Below are 25,059 nucleotides of genomic sequence, written 5' to 3' on the forward strand. Positions count from 1 at the left end.
GTGAGGCACAGCTGATGGAGCAGTGATGAAATCCAATCCAAAGCCACTCACACTTCCACCAGCGGCTAATTTAGTGCTCATGCCTCCGATGGCAGCCTGCAGCAAACTTCTGCCTCTGTCAGAGCTCTTGGACTCAGATGCCAGTTTGACTGCAGCCGCTGCTCCAATGTGAGCAAACTGGCATGGAAGGATGACAAGTCCATGATGAATTTCTGCCTACGTAGTTTTCACCACATTTATAGCCCAATCTGACATGTATCATACTTGGTGCTGCACAGTTTCACACTGGAAACCATCTGAATTTATAAAATAGCTGCTATTTCACATTTGGAAGGAGGAATTGGCCTCTTTTATAAACATTAGTGTCACTCAATAATCACTAAATTCAGTCACACATAGTAATGGAACGACACCAGAGCATGCATGAGTGTTCGGAACGTTGCTGCTAAGGATTTAAGTGATTGACCGCACAGCAAGAGGATTCATTCGTTCATTTATTCATTTATTCATTCATTCATTCATTCATTTAAATGCAAAACATGTCAAGTTGTTTTTCCAGAGATTGGAAGGTTTCATTGAGTTCACAGTTTGTCACGCTCTTCATGGTTCTCCCACATTCCCGTCTGTTCCGTCTTGAATCTTCCCTGTTGAATCCCGACTGATTCCCTGCTGTGAGCGCAGGAGGCATCAGTATTCCCAAGGATCCACAGGCCGACCAAACCATCTGCCACTTTCATATGTGTGTGTGTGTGTGTGTGTGTGTGTGTGTGTGTGTGTGTGTGTGTGTGTGTCAACCATTCAGAGTGATGATGGTAACACTTTAAATCAGCACCTACCTACATTCTAACACATTTATGTCACAGGCGTGTTTGTGTGCAGGTGGGTTTTACAGAAAGGATTGTAAGTGGATTGATTTGCGATCATTCATTCATGTTCCTTCGCTCACATCCCATTCAGGTTCCTTGAGGATTCTCCCAGCACAGATAAGGCAGAAACCAGTGAAACAACCATGTAATGGCTCCTTGAACTGTTTGCGCTTCATGAATTTCTCGTTATTTGGCCCTTTAACTAGCTTCACTATAATGAACTACTTTATCCAGAGCTTGTGGTCCATCTAAGTACTTTTTTTAAGAGAGAAGCTTGCCTACAGTTTAACTACTTTAAATCATTAGTAGTAGTAGTAGAACCGTTTCACTGAAGCATCCTGGACACTGTGGAGGAAGCATGAGAGCCTAATGCTGCTAAACAGGCACAGACCCACAGAGTCTTATGATGTTAGTAACACACATGTAGAAATACATCCAATCTGAAATTCAGGCAAGACTATAGGAGGTAAATCTTCATCATCGCAGACAAAAGCTCCCACGAACAGTGAAACCGCAGCATGAAACACAAACACACCCCCGTGCTTTGGCGATACCAGACCACAAATGGAGGTCTGATGAATCCAGGAGAGGCAACAAAGAAAGAGGTCAAAGGGTATCGCTCCCCAGAGGATGCAGTTACCCATAGTTACCAAGCCCCACTCTGAGAGTAAGCCCGGGGGGGGGGGGGGGAGGATGGGGCGGGGCTGAGCGCCTGTTGGAGGATGCTAGGGTATAATTTGGAAGAGGAAGGAGGAGGAGGAGGAGGGTGTGGTGAGGGAGGTGCATGCTGTGTAGCAGCTGGTGGGGGAAGGGAGGAGCGATGGGAGAGATGGGAGGGAGGACGAGGCCGTTGTTGGAAACAGATCAGCGTGTGATTGTTACTCAACCACACATCCTCTTCCTCAGGACATCAGGTAAGGGAGACAGTTTGTTACTATATACACAGTTTGGAGAGCGGAAGGTGGGTAGTTGTTAAAACAATATCCAGAATAGATCGAGATGTTTCTGTGTTTAGCTCCTGTGGTATTCAATGGTGAAGAGAACTGGGCTACTATTTGTGTGTGTGTGTGTGTGTGTGTGTGTGTGTGTGTGTGTGTGTGTGTGTGTGTGTGTGTGTGTGTGTGTGTGTGTGTGTGTGTGTGTGTGTGTGTGTGTGTGTGTGGAAGATGTGGGTGTAGTTCAATTCTGTCTTCAGCTTCATGTTATCTTAAGATGGACTTGGCTACGCGAGGAACAACAGTAGGGTGTGTGTCTGTGTGTGTGCGTGCGTGTGTGTGTTTCTATCTGTGTGTGTGTGTGTGTGTTTTGGAGGGTATATGTGTGCACGAGATAATTGACCGTTGTAATCACGGCTGCTGGAAAATTGGATTAGGGGGAAGGAACATGGAGGAAAGCAGGAAGAACAACAGGCCGTCTGAGGAGCACGGAGCAACGATGTGACAGGTGACATAAAGGATGCGTAAAAAGGTGTCTGACAGGAAGACGTGCACCAAACATGCTCCGAGTTCAAGTTCAGGTTATGGGGTTTGTTTGTATCCACACTTCACCGTCTCCTCAGCTTCAGAGTCGGTCGTCTCACGCGTTGTTGTCACCCGGCGAGCGTCTATAAAGAGGTTATCTTGACAATGTTTCACACAATTTCCAAACACGGGCTCTTCTGTCTCTCTCCCTGGATCTTCAATAGTTGTCACGGCTGACATTTGTTGCACTGGCCCTCCAAATACACACACACACACTCAGTTTGGATTGATATTCCAGCTGCTTTGACGACTGTAGACTGTAAGTTGTGTTTTTTAAGATTGATGAACTTTACTAACAGGAACTTGTGTGTGCAGAGGTTTGACGGGACATTTCCCTCTCTTCCCTCTCTTCCCTCTCTCCCCTCTCTAATTGGATTGTCTTACATTGTACCAATATCTTGTTTTGCCTTCTTCATACTGAGATCAGAGCTTGTAGTCGAGTTTGTACGCAGCATTTGTCACAGCTGGTTCCTCTGAAAGCCAAACTAACTGCTGGTGGGAAACCTTCTTGTTGCTCCGACTGGATTGTGATGCCACAAAAACATTCATCTTCATCTTTGGATGTGACGCGTGTGTTCATTAATTCCTGCTAGAGGGCCAAATAACATCAGATAACACAGATACTGGCCGCGTATCTCAAGCGTGTGTGAAAACGTTCATTAGTTCCAGCATGTGTCTGTGTTTAGACTTCAAATAACCACCATCAGGACTGGAATCAGCAATTTCCCACTGGGATTAATAAAGGTTTATGATTATGATTATGATTCTTGCTATACGGGTGGCAAATAATTAGGATCAGCCTCACAAAATTCATGATTATGGCCACCAGGCTGCTTGGAGAAATAGACTCATCTCCCCGGTTGAACATCCTCAGCCGGCAAGCTGCTGGAGGATCAATACGCCTCTCGATTAACAGATCATCTACAAATCAAAGCTGCTGCTATTCATGCCCCCGAACAGCACATGTGTGCAGATGACCTTGATTTAACTATTGATTTGTTGTTTGTCACTGTCCTGTTAGCTTTTATGTGAAGGCAGCTTGATTACAAAGACTATTCAATGTGTCTTTCTGCTCCGGGGCCAGAGGACCAGAGGAGATATTGAGCCTGTGAGAGCGTCGTGAAGCCAAAGTTGTGCCTTGTCAGCGCTAAAGTGCAGCCCTGATTGTGGACGAAAGTAAATGAGAGACGCTCTTCTTGCTCCGTGACTGCAATAGAGGCGATAGATTGGTTTGTCAGGCCCTGGAGATAAATTGCAGCTGTATGCAAAATGTAGCGTAAAAAGGGAGTTAGATATACAGAGGAAGAGTGTGTGTGTATGTGTGTGTGTGTGCTGCTGGTTTGTGGTTGATCAAGGGAATCAATCAGCTGTTTTGATGGAGGGATGGATATCAGCAGCTCTTCCTCTGGCTGGTATAAACACAATGAGGTTCATCTCTCTGTTCACTCTAAAGATGTCCGTGTGTGTGTGTCTGCTCTGTCTTCCAGGATTAAACCAATAACCATGCATGGCCTGTAAGCCCCCAGTCATGGCTCACAGGAAGAGGCCGGGGACCAGTGGAGGAAACGCCATGGCTGCTCCCGTCCCCAACCCCTGTCCTGCCGCTCACCCTACAGAGTCCTGCGGTGTGAACGCCGCCGCCCCCCCTCAGCGACGCCCGGTGCGCTACCCCAAAGAGTCGCACAAGCAGGAACCCCTGCCCCGTCATTGTAAGGCACAATATTCTGCTCCCAAGTCTCCCGATTTGGGTCGCAACCAACCAGAAGTGGAAGTGGAGGAAGCGGAGGCGGATGTTGAGGCGGAGGTTGAGGCGGAGGTCGAGGTGGAGGTCGATGCGACGCGTTACAGCAGCCAAGCAGATGAAGACCCGGAGGACCAGAGAGCGGCAACACCGTCCACACCGGAACCTGACTGCGGCGGCCAAGACCTTCAGCATCAACCACCGCCACCGCCGGCAGACTTCCACGGTGGAGCCGACAGCCTGGACGAAGACTCCAGCTCTGATTACATTAACAACACCTCAGAAGATGAAGACTATGATGATGGTGAGTGTGATCTGTTTGCTTATTCTGAGAGGAACCTTCATCACATCAACACGTGTTTGTGCTCGTTAACTCCTCCAGGTCTGGCAGAGGAGGACGAAGGTGTAACTTACTACATCCGTTACTGCCCAGAGGACGACAGCTACATGGAGGGGATGGACTGCAGCAGCCAGGGAGACTGTAACCATAGCCACAGTCAGGGGGAGCCACCCAGCCAGCCTGGGGGGGGACACACAGACGACTGCCAGGAGGCTGTAGAGGGCTGGGCGGAGGGAGAGGAGGAGGAGGAGGGAGAGGAAGAGGAGGGGGCAGAGGGGGAGGTGAGAGAAGAAGAGTGGGTAGAAGATGAGGATGGGGAAGGCGTGATGAGGGAAGAGTGGAGGGAGGAGGAGGAGGAGGAGGAGGAGGAGGGAGAAGTCAGGGAAGAGTGGAGAGAGGGAGATGATGAGCCCGGGGAAGAGTGGAGAGAGGAGGGGCAGGTCAGGCAGGAGCAGTGGGCCGGGAGAGAGAGACACAGGGTGGAGGAGTGGGTGGAGGGAGACGGGGAGGTCCGCTGCGACGTGGTGGAACAAGACCCCGACGAACAGATATACAACGGGAGACCAGAACCCATCCTGGACCATCACCACCTTCATCACCCTCAGCTCCAGCACCACCACCCCCACCACCAGCACCACCACCGCCAGCCCCCACAGCAAGACAACCTGCACCCTGACGGACAGGAAGAGGAGGAGGCAGAGAGCGAGGAGTACTGCCACAATGAGGAAGAAGACGAGGAGGGCGAAGAGGAGGAGGAGGAGGAGGAGAGACACGGGAGAGCTTACACGGGAGACTACTACGCCCCAGAGGACAATGGCAACTCGGTGCACGTCTCGCCGTACCGCGGCGGCAAGGTGATGGTGGTGGAGGGGGAGACGGGGGAGGAGGCGGAGGAGGACATTGACCTCATCGTGGCGGAGATAAAGATGAGTATGAGCATGGGGAGTCTAAGCAGCAGCACAGACCAAAGCCCCGAGGAACTGACCCAAGATCCTGCACCGGGCAGCTACTCACACGCCAAACCTGACGCAGCCCCCTACCCCCCGCCCCCCCACCGCCATGACAGCAGGCCCAAGTCCCTCAACCTGCCGTCCATGCACCACAACAACCCTGAGCTCCAGAGAGGCATCAAGCCACGCCCACGCTCCCCCGAAGACAGGCAGAGATGGAGTCAGGAGCAGGTGAGTCACTCAGGGTTCGGGCCTAAAGGTTCTCTTAGACAGAGCGAGGCGGCCGGTGGTTGAAGCTTCTCCAAGGCCTCCGTGTTGATGAGGTCGCCTCGTTAGAGCCACAATACAGACAATCAGCAGCAGCACTGAATAAAGTCTGATTCACTCGGGGTATATCCGATCACTGCGGCAGAAAAGAGTCCAATCACAGAGCTCAAATCTGGCTTGAGAAGGTAAAAGCACCAAAAAACACCAAATTCAGACAACGAAGCACAGAGTCAGTGTTTCATATAGTGTTGTTTGGAATAGCAGAGGGATGGAGCTGGGTGTCCTTCAGTGGAGCTGAGTTATTACGTCTCTCAGCGACTCCACAGCCTTAACGTGATAAGCCTCATAAAGGGAGGATTTACGGCCGCGCTCAGGTATCGGATTGCATTAGATTTTACATGTGTTGCTATTTATCTCATATTTCACTGTGCAGAGGAAGGCAAAGGGAGCAGAGCAGCACTACAGAGCTTTTTGCAGATGTGCTCCACACTCTGGGGGTCTTTCTAACGCTCCATCTTGCCCCCCGGTTGTGATTAAAGGGAGATTTCTGCAGAGGAGATAAAGATGAGTTACAGGTGACATGTCACTTATTGCCGGCCAAAGAAAAGCTGGAGCCTTCCCCTCCCCCCTCGCAGTCTTCATCCTCCTCATCTACATTGTTCGCATGAATGCACACATACTGTATAGGCTCACACACGCCCACACACACACACACACACACACACACACACACACACACACACACACACACACACACCTTCCCCAGCTCCTATAAGTCAGGTGGTAAGAGGAGGAGAGTCTCCTGCGGGCAGCATGCTGATACACACCTGCTCCACACTGAGCGTTGTGCCGGCACATTATTTGGGGCGAGTACATTGTAGCAGTGTAGCAGTGTAGGAGTGTAACTGGGTCACATAGTATCACTGCTTTCAAATGGATGTACTGTGTGTACGGAGCAGCGCAGGTTCAGTGGCTCTACACTCAGGCCATTCATTTGTATTGTCCTCTTATAGCAGATAAATGTTCTGCATAGATGACTTCATCAGCAGCACAGTGGACCCCAGGACATCACACACAAGGTTTACATGGTGTCTCTATACAGGTCAATTACAGTGCATTGCTCTCGCCTATTAAATGGCTCTACAAACAGAATCATAAAGCATCTGCGCATGAAATAATGATGGGATGTGTGTGTTCACCTGTGGCGGTGGAGTCACGTTGCAGCTGGTTGATCTGCCTAAGAGTTTAGAGCACATTTCCTCTGAAGCAGATGTTTGCTTCTTAAATGAAGCTTTTAGTGATGAACCTTTTATGTTCCCTTTGTGAGATAAACTAAGACATCAAAGCGGCAGATTTAAAGTGTTAGCCAACTTCATTTCACCCCTGACTTATACCAGCCAATGTGTCGGTATATAAACATGGTCTGTCAGCATGTATGGCATAATTAGGCTCAGCAGTTTGAGTCTGTCGGGGAGATTTAACTCGCCGCCATCACAGTGACCAGTGTAACATGTTAATGCATGCAGCTTTATGTCCATGCCCTTTCAATCTGTTATCCATCAATGTTAAAGGGCAACAGTGTAGCTTAAAGTAAAGACCTCCCCTGTTACCAACATGTTCAGTCTGGACCATTGCCCCTGTGATTAAAGCCCAGATTTACTGGGTACAAGTGTTCAAAGAGTTAATTTGCATTAACAGCTAAGCTCCAATAAAAATAAATAGATTTAGTCGTTCAGTCCAGGTAATAGCAATCAAACTGTATGACTGTATAAGAAACACTTAACCTGCTGTAACCTGTGATGTTCCCTCATCTATCCGCTCCCTGAGTCGATTCTGAATAGAGATTAACCTCTTAAAGATTGACTAGAAGAATATTTGTGTTTGTATTTTATGCTTTTTCATTATGTGTGGGTTTCTTGCTGCAGTGTAACCAAACAGTGTAGTTAAGGCTCATTTTGCAGTATCCTCAGTGTAACTCATGTGACAGATGGCACCTTGGACCCGGTGGCTGTAGTGTTAATTATGTCTCAGAATGCTGAGGAACATCAAATAGCTTTAATCGCTCCTTCAGGCTGATGTGGTGAGACACTAATGGCTGCATACATCAGGAAAACTAACCCAAAAACTATGAGACATCACAGCCCAACACAGCCTGCAGGGTTTCCAAGTCAACACATTCAAAGGCCACAAACAACAGACTTTATAATTAACTCAAAATACAGAATATTTCAGAGGAAGGACCGTGCAGTGAGTGTGTGAGTGCAGGAGTGTGGATGCAGCGCCACACCCTTCCTAAAAATCCATTTATTGACCTATGAGTTCTTGGTGGAACAAGTCCACATTAACCAAGCCATCGATCCGTCCAGCAGATGGGGTCAGCCTGCAGATTTACAGCCACAGCAGACCTGCAGGCTCACGAGCTCACGCTGCTGCTGCTCCTCCTCCTCCTCCTCCTGTGCTTTGTGGTTAATATGTGGTTTGATGTGATGATGCTTTTACAGGTGCTCTCTACATGGTTTGTGGAAATTCCGGGTCAATCTGTGCCCCGGCAGCACAGATTATCATTCTATTCCACCAAACCACACTACAAGAATCTGATTAATTTAATGAATGTGCGGCGAGCGTGTTGAATACTGATGGGGACTTTATGTTGACCTCTCTGTTGTAGAAAGAAAGAGACTAATGTCACATCTGTGGTGATTCATCTCAATGCCACACGCACAACAGCGATGTGTGTGCTTCACCTTTGCACTTTCCATTATTGCCACTCCAAAGAGGGAGGGGTTTCATTGGCAGAGTGATTTAATTTCAACACATAATACAAACGAATGTTAATAAGCTGCTGCAGGCTGTAAAGTGACTTTCTAGGATAAGAAATGTAATTGCTCCTGCTGCACTCCTGTATGCTGGATGTATATTTCCACGTATGGAGAGAGAGGAGAGAGAACAGAGCGCTGGCTGGAGGGAGGGAGTGTGACAGGGAGAGCAAGGACTCTTACTGCTGAGAGTTAAAAAAGCTCCCATGTCAGATCTGGAGATTACAATAAGTTTTTTTGCGTGAACTCTCAAGAACCCAGTACAGTATGTGGAGGGAACCAATAGGATTCCAAGCTCCCAAAGAATGAAAAACCAAGAATGTGGAGAGTGGGCGTGGCCTACTAGGATGTTTATGTGTCTGAATAAATTGACTTCCACTCACCTCAACACAACACACACCTAATCCAGGTCTCTTAGTATAATAAGCATACTTTAGTTTATGCCAGTTTGAAGTGCAGTGGTGTTTACACATTTGTATATATTGCCAAAATAAATCAGCTTTAAATGTGAGTGGGATCAGTTTTGCAGAGTAAAATCAGGCAAATGAAGTTTTAATCTGGTGGACCTTTGAGGAGCTGTGTTGTTGTAGTAAATCAGATTATCTAAAGATGGAAGCAGAGGGTAATATTGCTAAATTGTGTTTCTACACTGAGCTAGTTGATAAAGATCCACAGTTGCTATCAGGCGAGGTTATGCAATATCAATTCTATTGTATTGTAATTATTTTCCCTCTCTTTCTCTCTGTGACCTCTCAGATGAGCAACGGTGCCGAGCAACCAAGAAAACAGCAGCGCTCCGACCTCAACGTTCCCCTGGAGAACAACAACGTGCCAGAGGTAAGAGAGCGCTGGGCGTCGTGCTGCAGCCACACACACACACACACATCCCACACACACCCTGTAGATGTGCACCAAGGACAGCTGCACTCCAGACAGATGCTATTGTTGTTTATATGTGTTTGTGTGTGTGTGTGTGTATGCCCGTGTGTGCGCAGATGTGTGGGTGAATGTCTGAGCAAATGAGTAATTGTGTAATTACAACCTCAGCTCATGTCCCGTGCTTATGGCGTGATAGCGTCCTCGTAATTCAGCATCATGCCAGCTCGCTGTTTTATGAGAGCCGTTTTTCACCGACGCGTCTCCCGCACGGTTCTACATCCACACCTCCTCCGGGCCCGGACTCGGTTTTGAATGTGCGCTGCTGAGCAGGTTAGGAGATCTGATGGGGATGAGAGTTTGTATCCCAGCAGAGCCTCGTCTTCCTCTGCTCTAATGAATCACGCCGCTCCTCTCTCTCTCTCTCTCTCTCTCTCTCTCTGCAGCCATCTCACGTCAGCAGCTTCCTCCTCCTCCTCCTCCTCCTCCTCTCTCCTTCGCACCCTCTTTGGCCAGCATCCCACGGGGGCTGTGAATGTGTGAAGCCGATGCGTAACACTCTCTGCTCTCTCTACGCCCAATTTGGAGGTGCCCTTGAGCAAGGCACTTAAACCTAGTTGCTGCTGCAGTCAGAAACTATATTTGCACCGGGCGGCTCCCAGGTGTGGAGGCATGTAATTCTGTTAATGTGCAGCAGGGCATTTCTGGAAAAGAGCATAAATTCCTCAATGGCAGTGAACGCCTCGTCAAAATAAAAGCAGAAAAGGGGATTTCTATTCTGGGATCAACAAATTGAGTCGTCCTCTTCTTTATCCCCTCGCCTCTCAGCCATCACATCACATCCACGCTTCACTGACGCTCAAAATATAAGAGCCATCACGGGAGCCGTCATCGATCTTTGCACCCATGTGGCAATTTAACTCGACATCCCTGCAGCCGGCTAGATCCTCATTTTACCAGACAAAGAAAGCAACATGTCTGCGAAGAACGCACTGTTGTTGTCGTTTCAAGGTGGATTCTCGCGCGCCGTCTAAATGCAATGCGTCAGTGTCCAGATTGTTTCTCTTCATCCTTCCTCACTGCCTGTTTTTTTTGTTTTCCAGCCAACAAAGAAGGCTGCGTCGTTCCCCAGCTTCGTCGACGGTAAGTTAATCCGCCTGTACACCTGTTTGCTGATGAAATCAAACTATAGTAATTACATGGAAGGGGGCCAAGGTTTGCTTTGGCTTCAGTCTGTCCCAGGCTTGATGTAACTAATGTATTTTTCTGTCTCTGATGAGATGCCTGGTCTAATAATGAAAGAGACCGTCAGCTCTCTGCTCTGCTTCTGCAGGTCACAACACTGCATTGTGTCCCTCATTGGCTTAGAGTCCACATCTGTACGTCCCATTGATCTCAGCCCCACCGCTCGATCTTCCCCGACTCGTTACCACCCTCTCCGTATTTCCAGAGCCGTAGCGTTTGGCTCCATTTGTCCACACGGCACACGGGCGGCTGTGATTACGATCCCCTCCCCTCTGCACCCTCGGCCCCTTCCATCTAACCGCGCTCTGTCCTGCTCTGTGTCTCGTCCATTAATCACCGTCCTCGTCTTTCTGTCCCTGGCCCAGTCCCAGGACCCTGCGAGCCAGAAGACCTGATTGATGGAATTATCTTTGCTGCTAATTATCTGGGCTCCACTCAGCTGCTGTCTGAGCGGAACCCCTCCAAGAACATTCGCATGATGCAGGCACAGGAGGCCGTCAGCCGGGTCAAGGTACTCATACACACACACACACACACACCCACAAACACCCACAAGTAAACAAGCATGCTGTGTTGTGTTGTGTTGTGTTGTGTTTGTTGTGAATCATCATTTGTAGCAATCAGTGGGACAATAACTATTCAAACAATCCTGCATGGTAACAAAACCACATTCAAAATTCTACATTAAGTAAAAGATCAACTGAAAAAGTAAATTGTACTTTTTTGTATTCTGGAACCCAAAAAGACTTTAATTCCCCAATGTTGAAGATTGTGGACCTTCAGGTAATTGATTGAAGTCTTATCTGCTTCTCTGCAGGAGTTTCAAAAACCTTTTGGATAATGTCTAAAAGGCTTTTACCTGGAAAGCAACAAAATCAAATTATCCTCCATCATGTTGATGGATCGTTCTAGAATTTATGATTCTTATAGTGTTTTCAGCATTGTGTCTATCTCTTGTGCTGATCTGATTCATCTGCTTACTGTGCCCCACTTATTCATTTCAGAGTCGGCCCTATTCAACTCATTGTAGTCTGTTTATTTATCTGTTTTATCTCCTGTGTACAGAGTGGAGTCCACTATATGTTTTTCTGCTTTGCTTTTGCTTTTGTATCCACTGTGTTTATTTGCTGTTCTTTTCAAGCAGCAATGACTCCAAGACAAATGTCCCTCTGGGATGATAAAAAGTCTTATTATCTTATCTTAAGATCTTCATCTACAAACACATAACTACACAAGAATATATAATCAATATTTGATAAGAAGGTCAATCTTTCCATCCGAGATGTGGGAAGTAGAGAGCAGCACAGAACAGAAACACAGACACCAGTACAGCCAAATGGCAACATCCTCATACTTCCTCAGATCTAAAGGTTCTGTGGGAGCATTTAGTTCTGTACTGTACCACGACTGAAGCCTAACAGACCTCGGCTCTGTTAGGCCCAGCAAAACCCCGCAATCAGGCGTCATCATTCACAACCTCGGCTTTTATTAATGTGGCTACAAAGATGAGCCAATAGGAACAAGATTGAATGGCCACGTGAGGCGTATTTCAGATCCGAGGAGCAAAGAATTATTTCTAAGGCGTATGAAGAATATAAAGCTAAGAAGAACGCAAAGAGCAACACCACTGCTGCACATGTCCCAGAGGAATGCTGGTAGAAAACTGCAAATAGTGTAAATGATTAAGTTGATACTGTAAAATGCCTCACTGAGCCTTAATGATGCGTTCACGGGATCCTGCAGGAACGGTGACACTATTTTTCAAGGGAATTAATTGGTAGTGAAGCAGGTTCATCAGACTTGAGCCTGAAGTTAGATGGTTAACCCCTTCATCTGGCCTGCAGGCTCTTACAGGACTTGTTTTGACATGTGGTGTATCTTCACACCCCAGGAGACTTATCTCAATCAGTTCTCTGCTTGCTGTTCCATCCTAAAAAAGCATTTTGTGTCACGGTGGGTCCCTTTGTTCTCACCAGAGGAGATGTGTTGATGTGTTGTATTTTCCAGGCTCCATTGGTAGCAAATGTCAAAGCAGACTGAAGCCCTGTGGAGGAAATGTGCCTAGAAGTATGACCTAATATATTGGATTGTTGTAGTTATACAGCATACACGTTTGTTTCACATCACTCCACATATCCAGAGAGGAAAGATGGGTGTTCCTGCCTTTAAGAACATTTCCACAAACTCAAGTGAAGAAGAGAAACTCCAGAACCCCTGTAGCTCCAAGAGAGATGGAGGGAAACATGTTGTTTTCACGCTACATCCCTGTGCTTCTGGTCCAGATTGCGCCTAATAAAATGTGCTGTGTTTGTCCAGAGCCAGATTGAGAGGTTGGCATATCAGGCACGTTGAGTCTTTTAGGGCAGCTTCAGAGCTTGGCCTGATGGAGCGGTGGGCCATGTGTCTGACACAGCCGGCAGGCAGAGGGGCTCCTGGAATGCAGACCTTAAGATTTCCCCTGTTGACACTCACCCCCTGCTGTTCACTTATATTGCTCTTATCATGACATTCCTGCACAGATCTTGTGGAATAGTGTGGACGGTACCAGAACAGTGTGGTGGAGCGCAAAGCACATTACCTTTTGATTAGCCTGATCAGCTTAATTGCTTTGCTCATCACTGTTAACTGCCGCCTGTGTGTGTGTGTCCAGTTTATGGAAATACAGGATTTTCCAATTAGCCGTCTTAACATTTCCCTCTTGGTGGAAAAGCCGGGTTTGCAACCAGATTTGATCACATGGCTCAGTCGTGGATACACACATGGTCCACCTGTAGTCTGAGTGAATTGATTATGACCTATTGATTAGATTTTGACCAAGTAGCTTGACCTGAGCGTAGACGTATGTAGAATTAATAAATGAGGAAAAACGGATAATCTCCATTTTTATAAACATTTGAAGTTGTATTTTTTATTGTGCATTCTAGATTATGATCATCAATTATTATGAAACTGCAGGCTTTTTGTGTTTTGCTTGTTTATTTAGATTTTTTTTATTTATTTATAACATCAGGTTTGTTTGGCTGATGTCCAGAGCATCCAGCATTAATGGACACCTGTTCCCAGATGGCTTAGAAACGAGCTGATTATCATTATTTTGTTCTCTCTTTACCTTTGTTTGTCTTTCAGTTTGTTAAATGTCATAATTGAGAGGTGGAGCAGTAGGCTGGACAGTCAGGATGTGTTCAGTGCGGTGTCTTTGTTGAGCTCGTACAGTGAGAGGAAACACACTCTCCATCTGTCTGAACCGTCCTTTACTTTCCATCTCTTCACGACAAACTGGGATCATTTCAAACGTTCCAACCTCTGCTTCTCTCTCAATCACTCCGTCAAGCACGTTTGCTTTCATTGTCGGGGATGAAACCATGGCAACAGTAAAAACCTCCATTTGCGCTGCGCGATTTTGGAGCAAGTTCATTGAAGTAGAAGTCATTCAACGCTTCTCTGATTTGTCCCGTGTGGAGAAATGAATAACCAAACAACAAACACAATCTAACCTTCAGCGCTGAGTCACTCTCACTTTTATTGCACACAAACTCAAATATTGAACCGCTGTATTATTGAAGGTTGTACTTTTGTGTTTGCACGCATGCAGTCGCAGGCACAGGAATTCATTTCAATCTTATTTACGCTACCAAATGAGTACATTGGCTACATTGCAGCATGCATCTGTGTGCCGTTAGTGCAGAGATTTGTGGAGTGTGGCAACGTTCACTCTGTTTGATGTAATATTTATGCAGTTTCTTCACCCACTCAATCTTTCCTCCTGTCTGTGTCCTCCCTCCCTGCTCAGCTGCTCCTCAGCAGAGCAAGGAGATGTTGCTGCTCACTTGTGTGTGTGTGTGTGTGTGTTTGTGTGTGTGAGGGTTGATGATGGCAACCGTAGAAAATGTAAAGCCAGAAAGATTCCTGCCTTGCGGCTGTTTCCTCCGCTCTGCCTTACCGGTTACGGCTCTGCACTCGGGCTGGAGGAAACATTCTCAGTCTCCGAAATGTGATAAGGGTCAAGATCATTTCCTCTGATCGATGGCAGATGGAGAGGGGGCAGCAGCTCGGCTTGAACCTTATACTGTGTAATAAGGCTGTGCAGCTCTCTGAGGCCGACACTAGCCACTCCTCTATGGATCAGCAACCAGCCCATGCACTTAAGATACATTTTAAGCAACCAATGATACAATACAATTTAGCCCTCTGTCAAAAGATACAATGCAATCCAATCTGGTGTTATGTTCACGGTGAAGCAGAGTGTGTTGCAAAGAGATCCCAGAATAAAGCATTTGGCTCTTCCTTATTCAGACTTACTAGCCTAGACTTTACATGATCATATCTGGGTATGAGTAATGCTTTAGGTCGGACTAATATCACAACAACTGCAGGACCGCACCAGGACACAAATAACTTCTAAACTCAGTAATCACATTAACTGGAAAGTGCTGTCATGTTGATCTAAGCTGCTGAATTCCAAACATCAGGACTCAACCTTGGCATTTTTTGGATGTAACCCAGAAGACGAGTCCCAAGTGTGCAGCCCAGAGCCTCGCTGTAGTCCTCAGGCTCAGAGTGCCATCAGGGCAGCAGACCTGAATCACACTGTCCACTGGTATAAACAGGATCAAATATCAATCAATAATGCTCTCAGAAATGGGACGTTTCCCTTATGTCTTCCAATTAATCGATGATCTGTAAACGTAACCATGCAGCGATCAAATGTGAAACACGTATTAGAGCAGAAATGAGGAAAGACTCCTGAGTGCTGCGTTCCCTCGTGGTGCTGTATTATTTAGATGTCAGGGAAGCAGGAGCCATGTCTGTTCATGTCTGCACGCATTTTGATTTGCTGTAGCAATTATTGTTCTCTGTAATTGCTGTTTTGATTTGCATCTGACAACCCACATGGCTGTGCCAACACACACATACTGTACACACACCTGTGTGCCCCCCTCTCTCTCTCTCTCTCTCTCTCTCTCTCTCTCTCTCGCTCTCACTTTCACTCTGTATTTATGAGAGAGCAACAATCTTTGGTTCGGGGTTTTTGTTGTCTTACCTTTTTTCATTTTCCTTCTTAATTTCCTCCTCTCTCTTCCTCCCGTAACTGCTGACGTTGTCCTGTCTCAATGCCTGCCAGAGGGTTCAGAAGGCTGCCAAAATCAAGAAAAAGGCGGTGTGTAACAATCAAATCATAAGAGCCTTTTGCCACCGTGCACTCCATTGTCGCCTTTCTTCCATTTGTGTGTATTTTTCTGTGTATCTTCCTCTTGAACACTGGTCTTTGTCATGCATGTGTTCACTGAATCAACGTCAAAACCATTTCAGCTTCTCCTGGTCTATGACGTTTGTTTGTTTTTGTGAATGTTACTGTCATCCATCAGACCAAAGGTTTTAGAATCTTTCAAACCCGATGGTGAAAAATGACTTTTGTGAAAAGTAGAATTTTTTTTTTGTTATTTTGATTATTGGGAAGCAATGAGCCCGTCACCTTCAAATCAGAATATTCTACCTTACACTCTATATATCAGTCATTCTTTAGCTCTGTTGCGTCTCATGTTGCACAGTAACGCGCACATCGACTGGAATTTGCCCTGAGACATGATGCATTGCTACATGAATGCTAAATGAAGCACTTTACCAAACAGAGTGATTGAGTTTCAGAGTGTTCTCTTGCCATTGGCTCCCTTATTACCACGAGCCAGTCCAGTCAGAAGAATCAGAAGCTTTAAAGGGTTTGATGTCGTGCAATCATGTATGAATGATCAGGATATGGATTTGATCAAGGAAAACATCAGGTTCACATCAGCTCCGGGATAAAAGAAATGCCTCCTTTAATCTTCAATCAATCAGATGAACCTTCACTACAGACAGAAGCTCCCAACGCAGAGGACAACCTGCATTTTAAACCAGGAGCGTTTCTTATCACACGTGTTCCAAAGGCATTCTGGGAAACATTCTGAAGTAGAACTATAATGCACCCAAAAAGTAAATTATTTCACTTCATTTATCTCAAATTAACTCAATGTATGCAAAGAGCTTGAAATAATAATGAGATCTAGCAGTTTATGAGTGACTGATGATGGATTTTATTCTTTTCGTTAGTCTCAAATTACAGCTGTTTAGTCTGCAGAATTCAGCATCATCACAAACTAATAGACTGACACGTCCTGCAGTCTGCTGGAGGAAATGGATTGAGAGTAGAAGTGTTGCACTAAGTGGTAGTTTTGATGTTGGAGTCTTTTTGCAAAAATGGTCCAATAGCTGAAATGTTGAATCATTGAAAAGTGGAATCTTGGCCTCTTTGGTTTGTAATTAACATATAAACATGCATATTTACAAATAAGGTTCCTCACAACTTCTGTATTGGAGGAATAGATATTAAGATTTAAGTGAATATTTGATTTCAGCCCCTGTTTGGTTGGAGCATGTTTTCAGGTTAGCTGTTTCATGGTAAACGCATTAGACAAGTCAAATAAAGCATAATTGTATTAGTCTGCATGCACAGTGATTAGAGGGAGATGTGTGCAGGTCTGTGCTGTGCTGAGGCTGTGAGCCGTTCACTGCCTAACAGCTGGTGAGGGTTTAGTGTTAAGCTGTTACTTGTTTCCGTGCCAGCTCACCATCTCCATGCCAGAGCGACTCATGTAAACTAACACCACTGACAAGCACACCATGTCCACCTCACCCCAACGACGGCCCGTTCCACCGTCCCTGCAGCAGCATCGCTCGGGCCTGACCGCCCGACCGCCCGACTACTCATGCATGCACTGTTGCCACCATGGCTGTTTTTGTTTTGCAGTGTCTTAAAGCTGATTTACCTTCTCTGATTATGTGAACCATTCTGGATAGTTATGATGATGATTATCATTAATTAGCTGGGTAAAAAAAGTGTGTGACCAGCTGTTGTGTTTGTGTCTGGATTCCCTGCAGAGTGCAGACGGAGACGCTCAGACGCTCACTGAGGTCGACTTGTTCATCTCCACCCAGAGGATCAAAGTTCTCAATGCAGATTCACAGGTGAGCACATTGCATGTTCCTGTTAAAGGAGCCACTTGAAGGAATACCAGCTGTTCACTGTGATGGTGTGAGGATCAGCCCCCCCACGGAGCTGAAACAGCCCTGCTTCCTCTAAACCCCACGTCTCATTCATGTGGTTGTTTGACATTTATTTGTGTGCTTAATCTGATGCCGTCTATGTCAGAAGCCCCACTGGGCCAGGATAGAAATAGAAGCTCCAAATCCTTGAACATCTGAGCATAGAGGGCGACTTGGAGAACCTGCACCAAGGAAGCTGTTTGACAAGGCTCACTTTGCAAGTTCAATCAGGTTTCACTTTAATTTCATCCATAAAAACACAACTGCAGTGCTCCCGCACCCGACATCACCAACCAACAGGAGCCCATTGGAAAACATTGAAATATGATGGGTAAGGGAAAGATATGGGTTCATATCTCAACCATGGAATGAAACAGGAAGCTGTAATTAAAAGATACAACATCAGGACCACGGCAGTGAGCATTGTTGAGACTTTGAATGGGATTGACATTGAAATTTGTTCAGCCGGGGATAGAATTGTTCATTTTCTTTTAAAGGTCACAAATAAATCATACCATATAGACTTTAACGTTATAATTTCAGGGACTAACTGTGTGTGTAAGGGATCTGCAGCTTCTAGTAGTTCAACATGCAAAACATGCATCAAACTTCATCCAGATGGTGAGTGATGAAATGAGTCATGACTTCTCCCTCCAGATCATCACAGTGAATAAATAGTTAGGGCGAATGTTTTTATTGAAGTTGAAATTGTAGCTAGTTTGCAGACATGACAGGCCAGACAAGCCAGAGACAGACGAGCTGATCTTTGGGCTTCTGCAGGTCTTAATGAAGGAAACACGTAATTCCTCTGTCAGATTCCCTCTGGTTCAGCAGCTCATCCTTGAAGCTTTGTTCAATTTCACAAAAGTTTTCGAGTAGGAGTAGAAGTGTTCACAAGAGAGAGAGAGAGAGAGAGAGAGAGAGATGGTGCAATGCAGTGTCTCTTCCTCTCCATTTTGGTGTGTTTGCACTGTGTGCTGCAGTTGAGACAGGCAGAATTTTAACAAGCCTTCATCGTGTAATTCAAAGGCTCCATTCAGCTTCCGGGGATTACAGGCCTTTATTCATCATACGCAGAATCTAAGGTTGAAAAGCAGCAGTAGGAATTGTGTGATAAGTGTGGGTCTGTGGAGTGAACAAAATGACACATTCGCACATTCAACACAACATCTTTTCCAGAGAAGAAGAGAAGGAAGAGAATAGGAGTGAAGCCATTACCAGGCTGAGTGAACAAACACCATTAAAGCGTGTCTTATAAACACAAACACCTGATTGTTGTCTGAGCATTGATGAGTTTTGGAGCTTGTTGTGTACTCTTCATCAGATTTACAGCAGTGTTATTGGGCTGTAATCAGAGTGCATTGTGGGTAATCCATATGCTTACCATGAAGACTTCTATCTCCCTGTGCTCATCACTTACACTCTGATTACTGGAGCCAAACCAAACTACAACACAACATTTGGTGTCACCAGTTGGTCTTTTTACTGTTTTTATTGTAAATGTTATTATTATTATTGAACATTATGAAATTGGGATTCGTCCTCAATGGTCCCTCGACATGATAGATCATTATGTTATGGTGATATTATGCTCCAGTTTGGTTTATTTACATTTACATAACTGACTTCAGGATGAGTTTGAATCGTCACTGAACATGTATGAACGCTAGAAGTCGATGTTTTCAAAGCTTCATCTAAACTGGTTGCTTGATCATCAGCTGGCACTTTTCTCAGTTGGTATCGTCACATTGAATTAGAGAATAAGTTTGATTTGACTCAAGTCCAAGTGAGGGAATCTGCCCATATCCCAGTCAAACCCTGTTGCTGTCGGTGTCCAAATTCAGGAATGAGCCATGCAATGTTTATGTTTGCAATGCACTTCTATGTTTGCTCTGCCCACACAGGAAACCATGATGGACAACGCGCTCCGTACCATTTCCTACATCGCTGACATTGGGAACATCGTGGTCCTGATGGCGAGGCGCAGGATGCCACGCACCGCCTCGCAGGACTGCATCGAAACCACGCCCGGGGCGCCAGAGGCAAAGAAACAGTACAAGATGATTTGCCACGTCTTTGAGTCGGAGGATGTAAGTGAATGTGTATGTGTGTGTGTGTGTGTGTGTGTATGTGTGTGTGTGTGTGTGTGTGTGTGTGTGTGTGTTCACTAAGCCTGTGTTGGTCTGGTGTGTATATCAGAATGTTTGCATTTAAATTCTCCTTTGGCTGGCAGCTCCACAGATGCAGGAAGCTATTCACATTCATCCGTCATTAAGTGAAGTGAGTCATTTGGTGTGTGAATCACTCCACAGCCGTCATGACTCATATCAGGGACATGAGATGTGATAGAAGGAGGTTCAATCCCAGATATAATTAACAATATGGACGTTGATCAATCTGTTGCATTCACTGGCACATTCCCAATTTCTAAAGTACAGGAGGGACAAACATTTGATCATGATGTAATTACATCCGTCCTGGCTGCAACCCATGATTGAGGCTGTGTAGCCCGCGGCCACAAGACGTTTGCCTCTTCACAAACACAGAGGTTCAGCTGGAACCTGTGATGGGGGAAAAAAAGAAAAGATGATGTAATGTCACTCATGCAGGATTGTTATTTTTTACTTTAATGAAACTGAGAAAAATCCCTCCAGCATTCCAGAGAGCAGATTAGAAATGGGACAAAGCATCCTGTTGGCTCAGAAATGATCAATCAATCCCTGTATTGTATTTGTGTTTCTTCTCCACTAGGTGACAAGAACAACTTTATTTATTTGTTTTTTTTATCATTTGCCTTTTTTGAGCCTTTAAAGTGGCTGTTAGTCTGTGTGTAATGCTGATAGCTGCTTAGAGAAACATCGTTACACAGTGTGAGCGCGTGCAGGCAGCTGAGCTCAGCCTGCTGAGGTGAAATGATGAGGGTCGCTTGGGCAGTTGGACTTTTTTCAGCGCCGAGCTGCTGCTTGCCTTGTTGAAGCAGATTTACTAAGACTTGGCTGCTCGCAGTGCGCGGCGTGAAGGAGCCAGTATCCAGTCTGTGCCAGTCAGAAGAAAGGCTGGACTCCAATCTGTCCTCTCTTTGCACTCCATCACTTCACTGCCAGGTTTCACAGGCCAGCCAGAGTTATAATAGAAGCATTCAGCCGCTAATCCCTCAATTTATAAACTGTTTCTCTCCTGATTCTGGTTTATCTACTTAGAATAAAAGTTTTTGTGGATGTTATTATCCATCGAAATCCTTTCAAAGTACTTTGCATGTGGAGGTTTGGGACTTTTAAGCAGCAGTGTGTGAGATTGTGGAGTAAACTGGACTCCCTCCTCCTTCTTACCTGCTTAATCAGAGTCCATCAGGAGGATTCCAGCAAGTTTCTACCAAAACACGGTTTACAAAGTGGCATATGGGAGCTTTAATGACGCCAATGTCTGCTAGCAATGATATGAAAGCAGCTACTAGCAGTTTTTTAATAAATCAAACTTGGGTTTAAATGTATTAATTTCTCTATTGAATGTGAACAAAGAGCTGGCAGTGAAAATCTCTTTTATCTTCCTTTAATGTATTCTTGGCCAACAAATTGCCACTATTGTTTGATTGCACAGAAAACTTCCTCCCGCAGTGTAATTATGTGAAAGCGTCTCAGTGAAGATACTGCAGGCGTCACTGCATGGGAGCGCTCCAGATCACACACACACACACACACACACACACACGGTTTGCATGTTGATTTCCTGCTTCCTGCGTTCTTGTCTGCAGGCTCAGCTCATCGCTCAGTCCATCGGTCAGGCTTTCAGCGTGGCGTACCAGGAGTTCCTGAGAGCAAACGGCATCAACCCCGAGGACCTGAGTCAGAAAGAGTACAGTGACATCATCAACACCCAGGAGATGTACAATGATGACCTCATTCACTTCTCCAACTCTGAAAACTGCAAAGAGGTTTGTTGACACCCGATATCCTGCAAAATCTGTAATTGTTGGTCACCTCTCGGATTTAAAAAGGAGATATCAGTGAGGCGTGATCCTCTTCTACTCTTCTTCTGCTGTAGAAAATAGACATACATAGTTTTATAGTGGTCTTCTTCTTCCAGAGGTTTTCATGTTTACTGTCTATTAGGTTTTTAGGATCTTTGGTTCAGCCGAGTTTCAGAAACACATCAACATTTTGGACACATATTGTGGAGTCTGTGCAGTATTCTTCTCATTAAATGTTACAATAGCCACCAGGACACATAATTGAAGAAGTGTAATTAACTACTACGACCCCAGAAATTGGATTGACCTCGTGTTTCCTGAGGGAAGAGCGGTGTGGTGTTTTTCTACAGCAGTTGAGTTTTTGGAGACAGACAGCATCCAGGGGCCGTTTGGTCTTCTTGGCTCCTGCATTCTCCTTCTTCCTGCACATCTTTATCTAAACACACACACACAAAACAAACACAGATTGAGGCAGACTCCACACGTGCCACTGGGGTGTAAATCACACATTTCAGGGCCGTTAGAGAAACATGTTATAAGCATACATTAGCTGGTGCCTACAGTAATTATACATCCTAACAGGCAGATGGTGCAGTGTAATCTACTTTTAGTGTTTGAACTCCGGCTCGTTCCTTTTTTCTGCTGCAGTATTTCTTCTTTAGCACTTATCCCTGAAAGCAACACTGGAGGATTCTGGGGGAATAAAGGTTTCTGCTGTTTGATGCTGCAGCAGAACATAAGAACACAGCAGATGTGTGGAGGCACATGAGTGACGGGGAGACAGGCTTTCTGGAAACATTAAGACGACATGTTGGGTTCATTTATCCAGATTTGAAGTGTTAGAAGTCTTACAGCAGATAGATCAGACATTATTCTGATAAGTACAATAGGTGAGGAGGTAAATGCCTGTTAATTATGATGTATAAACACTCCTGATTGTTGGCTTGGAGCTCAGATGAGATGAGATGAAGGTTTGCAGTGCAGATTATAAACTTGGCAATTGTAAAATTAATAACATTGTGGAACGTTCTGGATTAGAATCTGCCTCAAAAACACAACTCCCACCTGTTTATAACATTGAATTGATATTAGGATCAATATTATAAAGATATCCAGCCAGCAAACTGACAGACAGAAGATGAAGACAGCCTCAGTGTTCGTGTTGAAGCTCTGCTGTTACACAAACATCAGTGCTCACTGCTCATATTACATTCTGTCCATCACGGTTAATCTCAGGGAACCTTGAGCGAAACACTGAATCCTTCCAAAGCTACAGTGATGGTGTGTGTATAACCTCTCCCCGGTCTCCTCTTCCTCGTTCATCCACAGCTGCAGCTGGAGAAGAGTAAAGGGGAGATCCTTGGTGTGGTGATCGTGGAGTCCGGCTGGGGCTCCATTCTGCCCACAGTCATCTTAGCCAACATGATGAACGGCGGGCCGGCGGCACGCTCGGGCAAGCTCAGCATCGGAGACCAGATCATGTCCATCAACAACACCAGCCTAGTGGGGCTGCCGCTGGCTACCTGTCAGGGAATCATCAAGGTACACAGAGAACAAACACACCAACAAGGGACTTCATGCACAAGCTGCTGAAAAATAGACTTTATAACTTTGAATGTTTTGGTTTGTCTGTTTCAGGGCTTGAAAAACCAGGTTCAGGTGAAAATGAACATCGTCAGCTGCCCTCCTGTCACCACCGTCCTTATCAAGAGGCCAGATCTGAAGTACCAGCTGGGCTTCAGTGTCCAGAACGGCATTGTAAGAACGGAACAGACATCTTTCTGTCAACATCGACTGTGGAAATATGCAAACTTGATGATTTGAACTTCAGAACATTGTTTGTTTACGTTCACCTTCCTGTGTGTGTTTGTGTTGCCCTACAGATATGCAGTCTGATGCGTGGAGGCATTGCAGAGCGAGGTGGCGTCCGTGTGGGACACCGAATCATAGAGATCAACGGTCAGAGTGTGGTTGCTACAGCACATGAGAAGATCGTCCAGGCACTCTCGAACTCTGTTGGCGAGGTCAAACATGCATCCACACACACACACTCACACACACACACACACACACACACACACACACACACACACACAAACTCAGAGAGAGAGAGAGATAAACTGACAGAATGAAACTGTTTTATTGAGTCTGCTTTGTTGTTTCTTTCCCTTCCAGATCCACATGAAGACGATGCCAGCAGCCATGTTCAGACTCCTAACAGGACAGGAGACGCCCATGTACATATAAGTGATGGACAGGGACCATTTCACGTGATGAGCCGTCAGCCATGATTGGTTATCCATGTCACACGGATCAAACTGTCCGGTGGCAGGGGAGGACGGCTTCTCACTGTCCAGTCATTTCTTTTCCTTTGAGCTGATGACTTCAGTTCTCCGTCATCTCTCCATCATCTGTGCTCAACATGCAAAGGCCGTAACTGACATGAGACACTTTCCCATCTGACCAGCCACAGAAAGAGTGTGTGTGTGTGTGTGTGTGTGTGCTGTGTACGTGTGGATACTGTGAGTTATTTATTTGTCCCGTCTGTGCTTTGCTGTGTCACCTCAGTGGGATTGTACGGTCTGATCGAGCGAATGCGTCACAATTTATTTTTTTATATCCATGTAATGCAATACGGCACTTCGACGCTACTTTCTTGTACACAGTTTCATTTTCTTTCTTCTCCGTTTATTTATTTCTCATGTAAATACATATTTTGCTAATATTGGTGACTGAAGAAAATGGGAAAAGGGGCACAGCTGCATTGTAAATATTTATCGATCCTCGCTGTTGAATTGATGGCAGACGGTGACGTAGGCAAAGACACAAGCAATCGCCGGTTATGACTGAGATGTCAGTGAGAAGGAAATGACTTTAGTGTGTGACATGTTGGATTTAAATATGCTTAGTTGATGTGATGTAAATGTGAATCAAACCGATGCTTGCAGCAAGGGTTTATGGGAGAAATGCCATATCCTTTTGATTTTAATTCATTTTAGGGCAATAGACAAGTTCAACCTCTGAATGGCAAGTTTTCTAAAACAGTGCAACACTCACACACGTACGCAACTCCAAACTATTAACATGATGCATTGATTGTGCTTTTGATATCAAAGTCACACATATGAAAAATGAAGTTGGATTTTTGTTTTTGTGCTCTTCTGTGTGTTCATCTGTAGTGTTCCTGACTGAAGCTCATACCTACTATGAGTGGATTGTGAATGTACTGTGTTATGTGAGCTGCTCCATTGCCATAAGCGGTATTAGAATGTCTGTACATAAAGAGAAACGTGTCTCGTATCGTGCTCATGTAAAAGAAACACAGGTTTAGTCACTGCAAACATCTTCCCACCTGTATGTCGGCTTTGGGTCTGGAGAGGGAAAGAGAACT

The 25,059-nt window shown here is 45.5% G+C and overlaps 1 protein-coding gene across 1 annotated transcript in view; it reads left to right on the top strand.

Moving 5' to 3' along the window:
* apba2b (amyloid beta (A4) precursor protein-binding, family A, member 2b) overlaps positions 1-24,410 on the top strand; it is a 50,416-nt gene extending 26,006 nt beyond the window's left edge. The window contains exons 3-15 of the mRNA XM_076155796.1: positions 3,874-4,431; positions 4,510-4,682; positions 4,956-5,648; positions 9,257-9,337; positions 10,480-10,519; positions 10,987-11,132; positions 17,537-17,623; positions 19,606-19,791; positions 21,453-21,632; positions 22,998-23,210; positions 23,307-23,426; positions 23,552-23,692; positions 23,844-24,410. Of these exons, the coding sequence (XP_076011911.1) occupies positions 3,894-4,431; positions 4,510-4,682; positions 4,956-5,648; positions 9,257-9,337; positions 10,480-10,519; positions 10,987-11,132; positions 17,537-17,623; positions 19,606-19,791; positions 21,453-21,632; positions 22,998-23,210; positions 23,307-23,426; positions 23,552-23,692; positions 23,844-23,915 (2,670 nt within the window). The 5' untranslated portion in view covers positions 3,874-3,893 and the 3' untranslated portion in view covers positions 23,916-24,410. The remainder of the gene's footprint in view (positions 1-3,873; positions 4,432-4,509; positions 4,683-4,955; positions 5,649-9,256; positions 9,338-10,479; positions 10,520-10,986; positions 11,133-17,536; positions 17,624-19,605; positions 19,792-21,452; positions 21,633-22,997; positions 23,211-23,306; positions 23,427-23,551; positions 23,693-23,843) is intronic.
* Positions 24,411-25,059: the final 649 nt, after the last annotated feature.

The sequence above is a fragment of the Genypterus blacodes genome, unplaced genomic scaffold, assembly GCF_046128005.1.
Source record: "Genypterus blacodes isolate CSIRO-AG114 ecotype Tasmania unplaced genomic scaffold, CSIRO-AGI_Gbla_v1 ptg000067l_1, whole genome shotgun sequence".
Taxonomy (NCBI): Eukaryota; Metazoa; Chordata; class Actinopteri; order Ophidiiformes; family Ophidiidae; genus Genypterus; species Genypterus blacodes.